We start from the raw sequence: 19,844 nt of genomic DNA on the forward strand, positions 1-19,844 counted from the left end.
CATACAATAAGGGGATCTGCTGTCATAAGTTGTCATCCAATAGGCATTGATCAAATGTTTCTTACCCCCTATTGAACAACACACTCTCACACACATAGCCTTGCCTTCACTCCTTATCAACAACACGTGTGTGTGTGTACTCAAGGTTGGCCATAAACCTATATGGCTATTCAAGATGTCATGGCTCATCATTTTTAAAAGTGCTCCTACTGTAGTTGCATTATCTTATCCAAGCAATAAAATAGAATTGTTGTTAATTCATGTAGCCCAACTTCATTCCTCACTGTAGGTAGACTGATCCGTTTGCGCTCGTGCTCATCGTTCTGTGTTGTCACTGGGAGAGCTGTCAATGTGCCCAAGAGAGCATTCACCGGCGCATCCACTTGTTGACTTGGGTTCACAACAGAGTTCAGGGTTACTGTACGCTATTTAAAGAGGGAAGCAACATGGCACACGGTTTAGTCAAACGGGAATCGGTCGAGAGTGAGATGCATAAATCCGAAGACCAAAGTAAAATATTTGTTTACACGAAGAAGAGGGGGTATGACGTTACACGTAACCCCTACCTGAACAAGGTAACCAAAACAAGTGCTTTTTGTGTTTACTTTGTACGTTTCTTTTCTAAACGAAGTGTTAGCTTTAGCCTACATGGTTAGGAGTATCCGCTTCAGAGCAGGCTATATTTAGATTTAAAGGAGCCCAGTGCCCCTCGGAGCGGGTTACATGAAGTTGTTCCACTCTCGCCTTTGCGTTTTTTTTCTTCAGTAGCCCTTAGCTACAAGAAATGACGCGAAAGCCCATCCTCCCCGCGTAATACCTATTACACAAATTCAGCTTTTCAAATATTAAATGACAGCCAGCCCACTGTCAGGCTTCTGTGGATGATTGAGACTTGAGCAATTAAGATTAACGCGCGAACAATATATTATTTTCATTTGGTTAGTGGAATAACTAAAGTCGGTCAGCTGCTAACCTGCTGCTTGTCAGACTTCGAAAACTCTTCCAGTTTTTGTCACAGGCTGCCACTTTAGGAATATGTTTTCAAAATAACACAGAGGGGCTGGCAAAACGCTTTAACGAAATTAGCCAACGTGTTAGGAGGTAGCTTTGCTAGGCTGCAAAGCATAGTCATTGTGTCAGTCTGAGTTTGGTAACCTTGGGAGCTTTCGAGTGTTTTCTTGGTCGGACGAGCCCCGCCTCCCCTACAGATTAGCGGTCACAGGCTAGTGAGGCTACATGTTGTTGGTCAACGTGGGGGAGAGTGACAGTTTACTATCCCTGTCCATGGTCCTGATCATGTCATCACGATTACAAATCGTATTATATATTACACGTTTGCAGAACTTACTATATGTTATAAATTCTATCTAGCTGGCTAATGTTAGCTAGGCTAGGGGTTAGGGTTACGTTTAGGAGTTAGGTTAAAGGGGAAGGGTTAGTTAAAAGGGTTAAGGGAAGGGCTAGCTAACATGCTAAGTAGTTGCCAAGTAGCTAAAAAGTGGTAAGTAGTTGAACAGTTGCTAATTAGCTAAAGGTTGGCCATGATGGGATTCGAACTCACAACCTTTGGGTTGCTAGATGTTGGCGTTATACGGCAGACCAACCACCCAACTTTCGTCATAGCCTTAGTTAACCATCTGTCTTATGTAACCATACCAAACATAACATACAGTATCATACTAAATTGAGTGTTCCGAATATACATTCACTATGTTACTTCTAGTCTATGAGACCAGGCTGATTTGGGCTTACAGTATTTTGCCTTTGATGGTGTAAAAGAGAGGAACAAGGACTTGTAGGCCACTTGTTGGCTTTAGTTGAGTACTTGCCTTTCAACTGCTAATTAGGACACTGATCTTGTATTTAAGCTAACACAATACATGTAAATATTAGTGTTATTTCATTTCAATAGGTTACATTTTAGGAATTAGGTAAGAGAAAATTGAATGACCCTGCTATATTCCCCACCCTTGGTCTCGAATGTCTTCTCTGATTGCCTTGAAGCACGGCATGACGCCATTCAGCAGCGGAAGTCTTTGGGTGAAAGCTCTCCCTTATCTGATAAAGAGTGGCATTTACTAGTGTTGAAATGGCTGTTAGGGTCCTTGTCCCTACCTAGCTGCTGATAAGTCAGTCAGTACAGTTCAAACTGTTTCCTGGAGGGGGGCCCAAGGCCCCACTGCTTACACTGAGCCCAGTTTGTCAGGAAGGTTAATGAGTCCACTCCTCTAAGACCAGCTCTCACACAAGGAGTGCATGCACAGGTGTTTGTGAGCATGCATGCATGTGTGTGTGTGTAATATGATGGAAAATACGGTCACGTTTTTCAATTCATGTGCCCTACCACATTATGGTTTTGAGTGATGTCTTTTTTTACACTGTGAATGTGTCTGGCTGCAGTTGGAGTATGGTTAGGCTTTGCGTTGTGTTGTACAATTCCATACCTCTGTTAATCCAATAAGAAATAGGCTGCCCTTGACAAAACCCATGTCATTTTGGTCACTGGGAGCACTGAATCTACCTCTGATCCCCAATCATTGATAGACTAAAAGCTTTAGCCAGGTTCTTGCTTCTGCTGTTGACTCAAGTTGGTCATGACAGCTCTGAACCCTGTCTAAATAGTTTGTTTACATCTAGTAAACTGGTTGTTTACATTAAATTAACAATTTTATCCACTTAGTAGACGATCTTATCCAGAGAGACATACAGGAGCAACTAGGGTTAAGTGCCTTGCTCAAGGGCACATCGACACATCGATCTAGTCGGCTCAGGGATTCAAGCCAGCGACCTTTCAGTTATGCTCTTACCAGCTAGGCTACCTGCCGCACAGCCCAGTTTGCACCCCAGTGGTTTGAATGGACCGTCTGTACAAGAGAGCTGTAGAGGTCTTAGAGGCTCTCAGATTGGACAACTAGGCCCTTAGTGTATGGTGAAACTTGATTGGTCTACTGATTTGTGTTTAGTGTACCCCAAATGGTCTTTCATTTGTGATTGGGCCTCTTTGGTAAGAAAATTGGCCCTCCAATGCAAGCTTGAATTTGAAATTGGACAGTGAATTTGACAAGTTGATTGGTCAGAGAAACACGGGGAATTTGATTCTGGGAATGGCATTGAAGGTTGAAATGCCAGAAGGAAGGGCTGAGATTTTGATTTGAGTTGCACAACTTCTCAAGCATGCTTCACTAGGTGCAAACCACAGAGACACTTGTCAGCACAACAATATTTTATTTGGGTGGTCCTATTGGATTTGGTCACATGGACTAGGCTATGAGCTATCTGAGACCCTGGCTGGTCTATCCATTATATTTCTATGCTCATCTCTCTCTGTGTCGGCGTATGAAGAGTGAATGTTACGAGACCCACAGTCCTTCATGTTTTATGGTGAGGCTTTTCATGTTACTTATGTCTCCCATCGTAATGAGCTAGCTAGAGCATGTGTTATTGCTTTGTGTTGGAGAAGACTGGGGGTTTAATGAGATTAATTAAGAGACACTTCTTTCAAACTGCTTTCATTTGGGAGTCATTGGAGACTGAGTGCAGCAACCTATTTATTTAACTCTCCTTCTGTAGTAAACATGCTTCGTTTGGAAAACGTTAAGTTAGGCCTAATTCACCAAAAGACTTGTCAGGACCAAAGTACAGGCTTAATAGTCAGTGTGAGGAAAACAATTGGCAGGACTATTTGCATCAGTCAAAGAAGGCTAATTGATAATAACCGAGATTTAAAAGAGGCTATATGAATAGGTTTAGGCTACTTGCTTTTACAGTTTTCCACAATTGTTTACTCACATTTACTGAATCTTTGGGCCATTTTCCCAAAACTCTAAACACAATACACAGAACTCTACAAATCTCTAGCAAAAGCAAACACTGCATTCAAAACTGTTCTCTTTCCAAAATATTTTTTGTTGCATCAAAATGACACGTGCGTCTATGAATAGATCTGTCTACCAACCAGCAGCACACTGATGTGCTCAACACAAAACACTACTATGAATATCTCATCAGTAGATTTATGCCTTTTCAGTGTTGCACTGGAGCCGGTTGTAAAATATTGTTACAGTAATGTATACCTACTCAAATATACATAAACACACACAAATGCAATACAGTAACAAAAACATTGTCATTTATTTCCAAAATGCAGTAATTTTGAACACTTGTGTTTTGTATATAACACTTTCCGTACGCAACAGGAGAAAAACAGGAAAAACATACAGTAAGATAAAGGGTTTTTTGTACAAACATTTTTTTTTAAGTGGCTCATTCTTTCAGAACTCTAAACAGAAAAAGACAAAAACACATGCAAAATGTAAGAAAAAAGACATTAGGCTGCATCCTGCCTCCTATTATGGTCTGGTTGAAAGCACCTCATCTACATCACAAGCGATGTTCTCCCTGGCTAAACAGCGGGGAAAGAATCTTCCGGAGTGACAGATCAGTCACCGCTGAAAGCCCTCCACATCAACTTCACCACATGCATCCTCCATTGCCTTGGAGAAGAGGCATGCGTGCGAAGGGAAACAAAAAAACTAAAACATTCCGAATATGGTGGGAGGTATAGAACAATAAATTGTGGGTGATCGATGAACCAGTTGTGGACCATAGCAGCCAGGTGGAAACTCACGCTGATCCAGATGACAACATACCTGGGCTGCTCTGGTCCCACCCCTCTGCTCGGCTGGAATGAGGATGCCATGTAGTGTGTCAAGGAATGTGATGAGAAGGGCGGCGTTGTAGGGACCAAGGTTGGCATGGTGATGGAGGACTCCTTGCTGGCTAACGGCTGCGCACATGGTGATATTCCCTCCACGCTGTCCAGGGACATTCACAATGGCACGGTGGCCAATAACGTTCCGTCCCAGTCACATTCTTTTGGCTAGGTTGAAGCCAGCCTCAATGTAAATATAAATGTGCTGAATTGCAGCGGCATCCAACTCCAAGACTCTCTGAAATAGACATTGGCGGTCACATCGACCTAGAGCAGTCAATATGGTGAGGCACAATACACTGGATTACGGTACTGTAATGTGTCTATACAGTGCTGATATGATAGTAAATTCACAGTCTAGTATTTACCTTCACATATTCATAGCGCTGTTCTTTAACCCTCTGAGCTTCGCTCAAATGGCACCCTGTAGACCTGTTTCATCCGGCTTCGGTTGCGCTGTAATACACGGTCCAATGTAGAAGCCCACCTGGTGAATGTTATTGAATATTGTGTTGTCTGCAATTATGTGGTTCTGGATTTCTCGTAGTCTAATGGTATTGTTTGCCACCACCATGTTCACAATAGTGGTCTCCTGTTATGGTGTGAACAGCCGGTGTCTTCCACCATGGCCTGGCCGTCTCCTGTTCTGGTGTGAACAGCCGGTGTCTTCCACCATGGCCTGGAGGTCTCCTGTTCTGGTGTGAACAGCCGGTGTCTTCCACCATGGCCTGGCCGTCTCCTGTTCTGGTGTGAACAGCCGGTGTCTTCCACCATGGCCTGGCCATCTCTCAGTTCTGCAGAAAATCCACAAATATATGATTGGTTACAGTAAGCTAAAATAATATTTTCTTTCAATATGAAATAACATTACTGTAACATTGGCCAACAATCACTGAGTAGCATAGGCCTACTGATATGTCAGACTGCAGTATAATACAGTATACATACATAAAGAGCATAGTGTAGATGGTAGGTAACTTACCGGTTCTCATTTGTGAATGTACGGATGATAGATGCAACCGTGTAGCGGCTCAGGTTGGGCTGAACTCTCTGCCCAGCCTCCCTCATACTCAATCCATGGTTGAGCACATGGTCAACCAATGTGGCCCTGATCTCATCTGAGATCTTCCTCTCACTCCTTCACCTCTATCTCTTGCTTCACCATTGACTTCCATTTTCCTCCAAAACAGGAGAGCTCATCTGTGGCCTTTTACAGTGCTAAAGCTCTGATCTCTAAGTGAACAATTCAGCAACTAGTGTTTACACCTGTGAGGAGTGGGTGTTGCCAATTGGTGTAAAGAGCTTGGCATTGTGGTTGGCGTTGCTTTCCAATGGGACTAAAGAGATTTTAATGTTGAATGTTGTGCCTAATGTAGGGAACTGTGTGTAGTGTTTTGCAAAAAGTGTGATATAGAATTGAAAACCGAGTGTAAAGCAGGAATTGTGCTTGCAATTTTGCAGACTTGGTGTAAAATTTGGTACATGAGTTTCAGGTTTCGGTGATTTGCGTTTCAAGATCCAATTTTAGTGTGTAAACAATTGGGAAAAACTGTAAAGAACGTTTCTTTTTATATAAGTAGGGCTGAACCACAATTACTTTTGACCGCCAGCAGTCAATGAAGCATAAGCACTGAGTGCAAAGACACTGAGATTGCCTTCTTGAATGCACCAGCTTTGGTTTGGTGTGAGCTACCTGATACCCTCATAAGTCCGGTCGAAAACAGACGTAGGCATACACACTTATACACACAAGCGCACAGGTAAGACTAGCGTTTTCTCCTCTGAGGAGAAAAAGGCTTTTTATGCAGCGGAGTGAACCATTCACTGTCGACCTTGTCCGTGAACCAGCAGGAGGAAATTAGAGGAGAAGGTAAGAAATGACTGCTAAATTATGTTCTGCTTCTCAACAACAGGCAGCCTTCTGTGGGCCCAGCAGTGGGACATTGTTGCCCTCTCCTGGGTTCAGCACACCCTGGGGATATTGTGTTTACCTCCCTCACCTGATCCACTTCAGCCTCAGACAGGAGCCAGTGAGAGGGACAACACACTAATTAATGCTGAGGGACAGAGGTTGCTAAAAGCGGCCTGTCGTCACATTTGCAAGAGCCAATTTCGTTTTCATCCCCCTCCACTCACTCTCCCTTCACCTCGTACCCCGCCTTTCTCGCTCAACACTCACTCCGCCTCTCTGAAAAGGTGGAACAGGATATTATAGGTGTGTTTTCTCTGTGCACGCCACGCAATAAAGAAACAAAGTGGGGAGCGAGGCAGAGAAAGGGGGTCTCTGTGGGGAGGAAGAGAGAGCTGGCCGGACTCCACAGACGTCCTCTGTCTCTCTGGGTTGATCAGGTATTAATGAGCAGCCTGTGTGAACCTCAGGCTCCCAGGCCACACTGCAGCCCTCTGACGCTTGCTGGGCCGGCCGGCCTGTCACGAAACGCTGGCCTGAAAAACAAGAAGAAGTGAAATACGCTCTCTGAGCATCCTATCAGGGATGGTGTTTTACTTCAAACACCGAGGTAGTGGAGCGCAGGTGATCCAACAGATGCCCATTCAGTGGGTCTTTGTGTGCTAACTAAGCTAACCCTGTGCTGAGTGTGGTCATGGTATGGATGGACACTTTGCCCTTAGCATTCATTAGCATCAATGAAGACCTTGACCTGGGACAGTCCTCTGACATCTCTGAATGTTAAGGAATATGGCTCTCCTCAGAAGACCCCTATGATGCACAGAAGATTTTTTGCTGTTCATCATGGATTGGTATTCAATTTCACTAAAATAGTGTGGAATGGTGCAGAGTTCAGTCTGGCATCAACTTTCAACTCTCCAGAAAATGGAGATCCCTTAATTAAGAAGTAATATGCAGTTTTTTGAGGTTTAAAATAGCTGGAGTTACGTAACATTTCAGCCCAAAATACAAATTGTGTTGAAGATCCAGAACAGAAATTGGATGCCCCATTTGTAACCACAGGCTCCACATGACATCGCAGAGGGCCCATCAGACAACAGATGTCCATTAATCTGTGTTCTTGGCTTAGTGAAAACTCTGTGGAACAACACCGTATCTGATTGGACGACGAGGATGTGCTGGAATGCTAACTGGCTGACCCTGGCAATCGAGCTGCGTTATCATAACCCTCTGTCTCTAACAAATGGAAGTCATCATTAGCCTGAATGATTCTTTGGTTGCTACACTCATTGGTTTTCTCTCCCTATAGTTAGCTTTTTCACAAGCCTTGCATTTTCCTCTCACCGAGTTTAGAATAAATACATTTAGAAACAAACAAACAGATGGCATCAAATAGCTTTCAAATCTGTAAAGGAAACATTTATTAAGCTGTATCTTTGGATTTTGGAGCACTCTTTATGGGTAGCTGGTTGGAAGACCAGCCAGTGATTGAGAGGGACTGGTTTTGTGTGACTCCACATTTTTTCCCCAATGTATTTTATTTAACCTTCATTTAACTAGGCAAGTCAGTTAAGAACAAATTCTTGTTTACAATGACGGCCTACCACGGCCAAACCCTAACCTAACGACTATTGGCCAATTGTGCGCTGCCCTATTGGATGTGTTCCAGGCTGGGCTGTAATAACTGGACCAAGGTATAACATAATGCTGTCCTAATTGGAAAAAGCCACCACTGGATGCTTGTGGGAGTGTGGGGCCTAGCCCTGACTTGTTCACCTACAGAACGAGCGTGTCTCTCCAAATATTTTTTAATGTTGGGGAAACTATTGACGGAAGGTCACAAGTTCACAACTCTATGTGGGAGCCTTGTGTAGCCATGGCTGATGTGTATAACGTGTACACTGTCCTCTAAAGACATAGGCCATTCTATTATGAGTAGTACAGAAACTGTCTTTTATTTTTTTTAGGGCCGATGTGAGATGCAGGCGGGTGTTAGCTGGCAATACTCTTTCATGACACTGTTAAACTGATGAGTGGCTATGGGACAAAGGGTGCTCTGTTCTTGCTCTATCACAGGTCAGATGGTCCTGTCAATCTCCCTCTCTAAACGGCCCCTAGAACTCCCAGGACTGTGTGTGTGATGTCACAGGTATCTCAGGTGTGGCCAGGTGTCTCCAGGTGTGGCGGCGCGACCGCACACATCACCGGCCGCCAGACATTCCACTGATGGACTGGAGTGGAGCGGCCAGACGGGGGAAAGTGCAACCCTGTTCCCCTCCAATAACTCAACCTCGGTGGCACCTGCCAAGCAGCCTCATTTTACCCTGTCTCACACACACACACACACACACTGCACTGCACTCCATCTGCCTGTTCATTCTGGCTTTTTTTCCTCTGGGACAGACCCGTCTAAATCCCCTAACCTGCCGGTTCGTCGAGGCTATGTGTTTTCTCTAAGACATTTTTCTTTCAGGTCTGGACAATGGACAAGCCATTAGACTGGTCCCAGACACATAGAGGGAGACAGTGATGGACTTATCGCCTGACGATAAAGCATGGCTCAGACCTCCCATCCCCACCCATCTGTTGCTCTTGTCACTGTTTCCTCAATACAGCTTTTGTTTGTTGTTTGAAAGGGAACATCTTGGAAAGTCCTGATATCAATATGAGTCTGGAGCTGGAGAACCAAGAGAATAACCAAAAGGCCACGGGACAACCATTTCAGTGTCTCCCTTTCATATGTTTCATGTTCACAACACACAATGTCCATTGATGGTGAACTTATGCCATGCATCCTCTTTGAACTGGAATCCCATTCACACTGGCTATCTCAAGGCTATACTCCAGCATGGCGTAGGCCTAGAGATGGCTGTCATTAAAACATGGCCAAAGCATTTCAATTTGGATGATTGTATAACTGGAAATAAATCAGCCCACCTGATTTATTCAGTGTTGTGTTGTTATTTTGAGATAGCAGGTCAACAAGGATTTACTTTATACTGGGAATGGAACAGAAGCCAAATTGTTTAGGGATTTTGCAGGGAATTTAGACTGAGAAGATCAATTCAGTAGCTAACAGACTTAGACAGGTAAGTTTCTTCCTCATATCTGGCCTACCTTAAAACATTTCTGTAGCCTACTTTATGCTTAAAGGCTATACAGAAATGTTACATCTGGGGGAGCTCCTGAGCCAAAAGGTGTATACTAAAATGGACAGACATATTACTCAGAAATGACCTCATGACCCTTGATGTACAGCTTCTTTAATATGGATTTAGCTGCATTTTGGGTGTAGGCTCGGTTCAGCTGTCACAAGGGAAAACCATGTTGAATGTGACAGAAGGATTTTAATGCCTTGTGACAGCGCTGCTTGTTTGCATAAATACTTGTGCTTAGCGCTGTCCATCAGTCGTGCCATATCAACCCAGACTGTTTTTGGAACTAGACTAATGTGTGCTGAAGAGGTGCTGGCCTGAACTATGCGAATGTTTAGCCCAAGGCTTCAGAGTTGCCAATTTGATAAGAGACTTGGACTCTTGCCCTGCAAGACTGTAGCTCCCGAAGGACCCCCATACACAGAGCATGAAAAGTCACAAGAGAAGACCGCGGCGGAAGGCTGCATTTGAAAAGTCTTACATCCCACACCCCGGCCGTCCCCTCTTTAGTCAACACCATCTCTGTTTTCAAAGCTGTTTAACCAGCAAGTGTCCATACATTCACAAGGTAACACCTCACTGATTTTCAGAGCCCTGCGGTCCACATATTTGCTCCAACGGATGACTTTGAGAAGCTCCTCTCAGTCAAAAGAGAATGGGAGCCCAGATTGGTGGAGTTTTCAGGATGAGGATGACTTAATGGAAGCTGAGATAATCTAAATAGGCTTTAATGTTGTGCTGACTAATGGTGGTTTTGGAACAGCGCTGGGCTGTGGTATGCCATATGGACGTGTCTCTGATGGTTGTATACTCTGCATGTTGTTCGTGTCCTGTGGGACGCTGTGTGGGGCTGATTGCTGGTCACGGTCACGCTGTCATCCGGTCTCAAGAACGTCTCAGTCATCCAAGGTGACGCCACGTCCAAGCAGGCTTAAACACAATAGCAGTAAGCAACTGACAACGAAGCCAATTTAGAAATGAAATGTACTCGTCAGACTGTCAACAGAGGTTCTGGATAATGTGAAGCTCTTCAGCATGGTGCTGTTGAAGATTGACAGCTTAACGATCGAAACTAAACTAAGGCTGGCCTTTAATCCTGAGAGCAAAATTGTGTGTCAAGTCAAATTTGCCTGTTTAATTTAGACATGAGTCAGTTGTGACGTATGTTGGGAAAGTTTCATAAATAGCCTTTCCAGAAGACCCTGTGAGTCTATCTACTGGCCCTGAACATGTCTGTTTTCCCCCCCTGGTGTCCTTGTCTCTCTACTTCCAATAGCACATCTCTCATAGACTACTATACTGTGTCACACCACCGACTTTCCTCCGCATTTCTCAGTTAAAGTAGGAAATGCCTCCATGTTTTCTCTCACCACTTACCCTACTTATTCCTCATTATCTCTCCTGCTGAGTTATTATTACTAGCTGCAAATGTTTAGGTCCTGATGACAACCGCTCTCTAAGCAAAGCTGGCATATTAACGTGTTTTCTGCCCGTGATTCCAACTAATGACCCAATTTGTCTTGGTAAGCGAGTGTTTACAAATGTTGTAGCAGTCGTAAGGCCAGGAATCAGTGGAAGGAAGGAAGGCGGGTTGAAGTTCTCAAAATGTAGATCTACTTACAAGTCTTGGTGATCCAACAGTGATGGCGCCATATATCAAACGAGTAGATTTACAAAATATACATGGGCAACAGCCCTAAAGAAATAGCCTCTGTATTAGGCTTAACCTGTCCTATCGGAACAGACACAAGTAGTGGGCAAGACTACACAGCCTCCCTTTGAGAAACCAAATCATTAGTGTCTAGTTTCAGAAACAGAAGCCTCACAAGTTGCGACACCTGGGATACTGGCCTTCTAGGCAGAGTTGCAAAGAAAAAGCCATGTCCAATAAAAATCTAATATTAAGATGGGCAAAAGAACACAGACAGTGGACAGAGGAACTCTGCCTAGAAGGCCAGCATCCCAGAGTCACCTCTTCACTGTTGACGTTGAGACTGGTGTTTTGCGGGTACTATTTAATGAAGCTGCCAGTTGAGGACTTGTGAGGCGTCTGTTTCTCAAATAAGACACTCTCTTGCTCAGTTTTTCACCGGGGCCTCCCACTGCTCTTTCTATTCTGGTTAGAGACAGTTTGTGCTGTTCTGTGAAGGGAGTAGGACACAGTGTTGTACGAGATCTTCAGTTTGTTGTCAATTTCTCGCATGGAGTAGCCTCCATTTCTCAGAACAAGAATACGAGACGAGACGAGTTTCTGAAGAAAGTTCTTAGTTTCTGGCCATTTTGAGCCTGTAATCGAACCCACAAATGCTGATGCTCCAGATACTCAACTTGCCTAAAGAAGGTCGGTTTTATTTTAATGGACAAAAAATGTGCTTTTCTTTCAAAAACAAGGACATTTCTAAGTGACCCCAATCTTTTGAATGGTAGTGTGTATATGTAACAGTATTGCTAACGTACCTCTCCTCGAACCAGGGACACACACACATCGACAATAGCCACCCTCGAAGCATCGTTACCCATCGCTTCACAAAAGCCTTGCAGAGCAAGGGGAACAACTACTTTAAGGTCTCAGAGCGAGTGACGTCACCGATTGAAACGCTATTAGCGCGCACCACCGCTAACTAGCTAGCCATTTCACATCGGTTACATATATATAGTAGGGAATTGATAAACATTTATTAATCAAATGGCAAACAATTTACACAATAAATGTGAACACTTTTGAAAGGCTTTGTTTAATTTATGAAAAAAGATTTGAGTTAAATATTATCGCCGTTCAAATAATAAGTAATTGTTCTGCACTTGCGTATTTCTTTTCTTTAGCAACATTGATATTGAGCCTTCTTAGCCAAACACAAATCACTGTACAAAAGCTTTGTCTTGATTTATCTAACTAAGTCCCCTCTACTCACCCACAGTTTCATGTGTTGCACTGAATGACGTCTCCCCTATATTAGCCTGTATGGTAGGTCTGTGCTCTGTCCCTCTTTGTCCCGAGGGAGAGCGAGAGAGACCCCTGCACACCCTAATTTACAAACAAGGCAAAGTCTTTTCATGCTTTGTTGATTTCAAAAAAGCTTTAGACTCAATTTGGCTTGAGGGTCTGCTATACAAATTGATGGAAAGTGGCATTGGGGGAAAAACATACATTATGAAATCCATTAACACAAACAACAAGTGTGCGGTTAAAATTGGCAAAAAACACACACATTTCTTTCCAAAGAGCCGGGGGTGAGACAGGGATGCAGCTTAAGCCCCACCCTCTTCAACATGTATTTCAACAAATTGGCGAGGACACTAGAACAGTTTGCAGCACCCGGCCTCACCTTACTAGAATCTGAAGTCAAATGTCTACTGTTTGCTGATGATCCTGGTGCCAAGGAGGGCCTACAAAAGTACCTAGATCTTCTGCACAGTTTCTGTCAGACCTGGGCCCTGACAGTAAATCTCAGTAAGACAAAATAAAATGGTGTTCCAAAAAAGGTCCAGTTACAATGACCACGAATATAAATTCCATCTCCACACAAATGCCCTAGAGCACACAAAAAACTATACACACTGTACCTTGGCCTAAACATCAGCGCCACCGGTAACTTCCACAAAGCTGTGAACGATCTGAGAGACAAGAAGGGAATTCTATGCCATCAAACAGAACATCAATTTCGACAGACCAATTAGGATCTGGCTAAAAATCCTTGAATCAGTTATAGAACACATTGCCCTTTATGGTTGTGAGGTCTGGGGTCCGCTCACCAACCAAGAATTCACAAAATGGGACAAACACCAAATTGAGACTCCAATTGTCAAAATCCATATAATCTGTGTTACAACGCTAGAAACGATCCAATATTAAATGCTATTGAAGTAGCATGTCTACAGGTTCATCGGCCTCACCAATAGCCCGCTAATTATGCAAAACTCCAGATAAACCACGAGGTGTTAACATTCAGTATTTGAGACAATCTAATGTTAAATTTACATGTTGACATGTAAGTATATCTAGCAGACGTTCATCCAGAGCGACTCACCAATTGGAAGTTCACACATGTTCATTGTGGGCCAAGCTGGCAATGAGACCACCAACGCTGGCGTTGCAAGCGCCATGCTCTAGTATTTGAGATACATATGACTGTGAAATGCTTGATAATGTACAGTTGAAGTCGGAAGTTTACATACATTTAGGTTGGAGTCATTAAAACTAGTTTTTCAATCACTCCACAAATTTCTTGTTAACAAACTATACTTTTGGCAAGTCGGTTAAGACATCTACATGTAATTTTTCCAACAATTGTTTACAGACAGATTATTTCACTTATAATTCACTGTATCACAATTCCAGTGGGTCAGAAGTTTACGTACACCAAGTTGACTGTGCCTTTAAACAGATTGGAAAATTCCAGAAAATGATGTCATGGCTTTAGAAGCTTCTGATAGGCTAATTGACATAATTTGAGTCAATTGGAGGTGTACCTGTGGATGTATTTGAAGGCCTACCTTCAAACTCAGTGCCTCTTTGCTTGACATCATGGGAAAATCAAAAGAAATCAGCCAAGACCTCAGAAAAAACATTGTAGACCTCCCACAAGTCCGGTTCATCCTTGGGAGCAATTTCAAAATGCCTGAAAGTACCACGTTCATCTATCCAAACAATAGTATGCAAGTGTAAACACCATGGGACCACGCAGCCGTCATACCACTCAGGAAGGAGTCGCGTTCTGTCTCCTAGAGATGCCAGAACAACAGCAAAGGACCTTGTGAAGATGCTGGAGGAAACAGGTATAAAAGTATCTATATCCACAGTAAAATGAGTCCTATATCGACATAACCTGACAGACCACTCAGCAAGAAAGAAGCCACTGCTCCAAAACGGGCATAAAAAAAGCCAGACTACGGTTTGCAACTGCACATGGAGAAATGTCCTCTGGTCTGATGAATCAAAAATAGAACTGTTTGGCCATAATGACCATTGTTTTGTTTTGAGGAAAAAGGGGGAGGCTTGCAAGCCAAAGAACACCATCCCAACCGTGAAGCACGGGGGTGGCAGCATCATGTTGTGGGGGTGCTTTGCTGCAGGAGGGACTGGTGCACTTCACAAAATAGATGGCATCATGAGGCAGGAAAATTTATGTGGATATATTGAAGCAACATCTCAAGACATCAGTCAGGAAGTTAAAGCTTGGTCGCAAATGGGTCTTCCAAATGGACAATGACCCCAAGCATACTTCCAAAGTTGTGGCAAAATGGCTTAAGGACAACAAAGTCAGGGTATTGGAGTGGCCATCACAAAGCCCTGACCTCAATCCCATAGACAATTTGTGGGCAGAACTGAAAAAGCGTGTGCGAGCAAGGAGGCCTACAAACCTGACTCAGTTACACCAGCTCTGTCAGGAGGAATGGGCCAAAATTCACCCAATTCACTGTGGGAAGATTGTGGAAGGCTACCCGAAATGTTTGACCCAAGTTAACCTCTCTTGGGTACGTGAGACGTTAGCGTCCCACCTCTTCAACAGCCAGTGAAACTGCTGGGCGCCAAATTCAAATACAGAAATACTCATTATACAAATTCAGAAAACAAAACACATTTTACATAGGTTTAAAGATTAACTTCTTGTGAGTCCAACCACGGTGTCAGATTTAAAAAAACACTTTACGGCGAAAGCATACCTTACGATTTTTTTGAGAACATAGCCCAGCAGACAAATCATTACAAACAGTAACCAAGTAGAAGAGTTACACAAGTCAGAAATAGAGATAAAATTAATCCCTTACCTTTGATGATCTTCATATGGTTGCGCTCAGCAGACATTAATTTACTCAATAAATGTTCCTTTTGTTCGATAAAGTCTCTTTATATCCAAAAAACTCTGTTTTGTTCGCTCGTTTTCTTCAGTAATCCACAAAAATCCAAATTGTATCCGTAAAGTTCATAGAAACATGTCAAACGATGTTTATATTCAATCCTCAGGTTGTTTTTAGCCTAAATAATCGATCATATTTCAACCGGACAATAACGTCAATATAAAATGTAAACAAGAAAGGCACTCTCTCGGTCGCGTGCATGAAAAAGCTCCTTGACACTTTAGGATCCACTCATTCAGACTGCTCTTACTTCCTCATTTTTCAGAATACAAGCCTGAAACAATATCTAAAGACTGTTGACATCTAGTGGAAGGCATAGGAACTGTAATTCGAGTCCTAAGTCAATGGATACTGTAATGGCATTGAATAGAAAACTACATAACCAACAAAAAAAACGACTTCCCGAATGGATTTTTCTCAGGTTTTTGCCTGCCAAATCAGTTCTGTTATACTCACAGACACTATTTTAACAGTTTTGGAAACTTTAGAGTGTTTTCTATCCAAATCTACCAGTTATATGCATATCATATCTTCTGGGCCCGAGAAGCAGGCAGTTTAATTTGGGCATGCTTTTCATCCAAAATTCTGAATGCTGCCCCCTACCCTAGAGAAGTTTTAAGCAATTTAAAGGCAGTGCTACCAAATACTAATTGAGTGTATATAAACTTCTGACCCACTGGGAATGTGATGAAAGAAATAAAAGCTGAAATAAATCATTCTCTACTATTATTCTGACATTTCACATTCTTAAAATAAAATGGTGATCCTAACTGTCCTAAAACAGGAAATTTTTACAAGGATTAAATGTCAGGAGTTTTGAAAAACTGAGTTTAAATCTATTTTGCTAAGGTGTATGTAAACTTCCGACTTCAACTGTATGTGATATCAACAGAGAAGTATATTTTTGGGGTGATTTAATATTGACTGTCTCTCATCAAGCTGCACACTCAAGAAAAAACGTCAAACTGTAACCAGTGCCTGCAACCTGGTTTGGGTTGTCAGTTAATCTACCAGGGTATTTACAAACAGCACAGGAATGAAATCATCAACATGTATTGATCACATCTTTACTAATGCTGTAGAAATTTGTTTTAAAGCAGTATCTGAATCCATAGGATGTAGTGATCACAATATAATAGCCATATCTAGGAAAACCAAAGTTCCAAAGGCTAGGCCTAATATAGTGTATAAGAGGTTATACAATAAGTTTTGTAGTGATTCATATGTTGATGATTTAAAAAATATTTGCTGGTTTGTGGTGTGTAATGAGGAGCAACCAGACGCTGCACTTGACACATTTATGAAATTGCTTATTCCAGTTACTAATAAGCACCCACCCATTAAGAAAATGACTGTAAAAAATGTTAAAACCCCTTGGATTGATGAGGAATTGAAAAATTGTATGGTTGAGAGGGATGAGGCAAAGGGTATGGCAAATAAGTGTGGCAGCCCAATTGATTGGCAAACATACTGCAAATTAAGAAATCATGTGACTAAGCTAAATAAAAATAAATAAATAAACTATACTATGAAACAAAGATAAATGATATATAGAATGATAGTAAAAAGCTTTGGAGCACCTTACATGACATTTTTGGGGAAAAAGCCAACTATGCTCCATCATTCATTGAATCAGATGGCTCATTCAACACAAAACCCACTGATATTGCCAACTACTTTAATGACAACAAACGCTGACATTACACATCCAAGTATATCTGACCAAATTGTGAAAGACAAGAATTGTACCTCTGAATTCTGAAAAGCCAGTGTGAAAGAGGTGAAAAAAGTTTTGTTGTCAATCAGCAATGACAAGCCACTGACAATCTGGATGCAAAATTACTGAGGATAATAGCGGACGATATTGCCACTACTTTTTGCCACATCTTAAATTTAAGTCTAGTAGAAAGTGTGTGCCCTCCGGCCTGGAGGGAAGCTAAAGTCATTCCGCTACCCAAGAGTAGTAAAGCCCCCTTTACTGGCTCAAATAGTGACAAATCAGTCTGTTACCAACCCGTAGTAAACTTCTCGAAAAAATTTATTACCAGATACAATACTATTTTCACAGTTAACAAATTGACCACAGACTTTCAGCACACTTATAGGGAAGGACACTCAACAAGCACGGCACTTACACAAATGATTAGCTGAGAGAAATTGATGATACAATTATTGTGGGGGCTGTTATCGATCAGTCTGCTGCTGGAAAATGTATGTGTTATGGCTTACACCCGCTGCTATAATGTGGATAAATCATTACTTGTCTAACAGAACACAGAGGGTGTTCTTTAATGGAAGCCTCTCAAACATAATCCAGGTAGAATCAGGAATTCCCCAGGGTAGCTGTTTAGGCCCCTTGCTGTTTTCAATCTTTACTAATGACATGCCACTGGCTTTGAGTAAGGCCAGTGTGTCTATGTATGCGGATGACTCAACACTATACACGTCAGCTACTACAGCGATTGAAATGACTGCAACATTTAACAATGCGCTGCAGTTAGTTTCGGAATGGGTAGCAAGGAATAAGTTAGTCCTATATATTTCCAAAACTAAAATCATTTTATTTGAGACAAATCTTTCACTAAACCCTAAACCTCAGCTACGTCTCGTAATGAATAATGTGGAAATTGAGAAAGTTGAGGTGACTAAACGGCTTGGTGTAACCCTGGATTTTAAACTGTCATGGTCAAAACATATTGATACAACAGTAGCTAAGAAGGGGAGAAGTCTGTCCATAATAAAGCGCTGCTCTGCTTTCTTAACAACACTATCAACAAGGCAGGTCCTACAGGCCCTGGTTTTGTCACACCTAGACTACTGTTGAGTAGTGTGGTCAGATGTCACAAAGAGGGACTTGGGAAAATTGCAGTTGGCTCAGAACATGGCAGCACGTCTGGCCCTTAAAAGTACACGGAGCGCTAACATTAATGACATGCATGTCAATCTCTCATGGCTCAAAGTGGAAGAGAGATTGACTTCCTCATTACTTGTTTTTGTAAGAGGTGTTGACAAACTCAAGGTACCGAGTTGTCTGTTTAAAATACAAGCGCACAGCTCGGACACCCATGAATACCTCACAAGACATGCCACCAAATGTCTCTTCACAGTCCCCAAGTCCAGAACAGACTATGGGAGGCACACAGTACTACATAGAGCCATGACTACATGGAACTCTATTCCACATCAGGTAACTGATGCAAGCAGTAGAATCAGATTTAAAAACAAAAAGGCAGGTAAAAATACACCTTATGGAACAACGGTACTGTGAAGAGACAGACACAAAGGTGCAGACATGCATAGGCACACATTGTGATATTGTTGTATGGTAGTATTGAACATTTTGTGTTGTGGACATGTGGTGGTGTAGGGAGGTTATATGATGTACTGTTTTATCTTCAGGTCATTCAGCACAAACATAGTTCACTGTTTTATCTTTTGTTTTATATGTAATGTGGGTGTTTTGGTGTTTTTGGCCCCCAGGAGCAGAAGCTAATTGGGATCCCTAATAAATACAACTATCTATTGGGTGAAATACCACAGTGTGCAATCACAGAAGCAAGATTTGTGACCTGTTGCCACAAGAAAAGGGCAACCAGTGAAGAACAAACACCATTGTAAATCAACCTCTGTGTGTCTGTGTGTCTGTGTGTCTGTGTGTCTGTGTGTCTGTGTGTGTGTGTGTGTGTGTGTGTGTGTGTGTGTGTGTGTGTGTGTGTGTGTGTGTGTGTGTGTGTGTGTGTGTGTGTGTGTGTGTGTGTGTGTGTGTGTGTGTGTGTGTGTGTGTGACCATAGCACCCACTTGTGTTTTCAACTCCGTGTCAGATGGCGGAGGCCAACGCCATGATTATTTAATGTGTGTCGAGTTATGAGTGGAGGAGGAGCTTCCATCAATGGTGTCTGTGTACCTTGGCTGCATATCTCTCAGAGAAACTACTGAGTGTTAGGCCTACTCCTTTCTTCCTGCGTTTGAAAATATATAGGATCAACTTACGATGAATGCGGCACCACAGTCAATGTTGTCCTCTGTTATTATTAGAACCTGTATAATCGAGAAAGCGGACTTCACTTGACATTTGTGCATTTTACTATAGCCTAGCCCTACGCTATAGGCCTGATTCTTACACATTTTACTATAGCCTAGCCCTAGGCTATAGGCCTGATTCTTACACATTTTACTATAGCCTAGCCCTACGCTATAGGCCTGATTCTT

The 19,844-nt window shown here is 42.5% G+C and overlaps 1 protein-coding gene across 1 annotated transcript in view; it reads left to right on the top strand.

Annotated features, from left to right (window-relative positions):
• Window positions 1–398: 398 nt before the first annotated feature.
• me1 (malic enzyme 1, NADP(+)-dependent, cytosolic) overlaps window positions 399–19,844 on the top strand; it is a 117,529-nt gene continuing 98,083 nt past the window's right edge. The window contains exon 1 of the mRNA XM_071383574.1: window positions 399–575. Within this exon, the coding sequence (XP_071239675.1) occupies window positions 447–575 (129 nt within the window). The 5' untranslated portion in view covers window positions 399–446. The remainder of the gene's footprint in view (window positions 576–19,844) is intronic.

The sequence above is a fragment of the Salvelinus alpinus genome, chromosome 35, assembly GCF_045679555.1.
Source record: "Salvelinus alpinus chromosome 35, SLU_Salpinus.1, whole genome shotgun sequence".
In the NCBI taxonomy this organism is placed as follows: domain Eukaryota; kingdom Metazoa; phylum Chordata; class Actinopteri; order Salmoniformes; family Salmonidae; genus Salvelinus; species Salvelinus alpinus.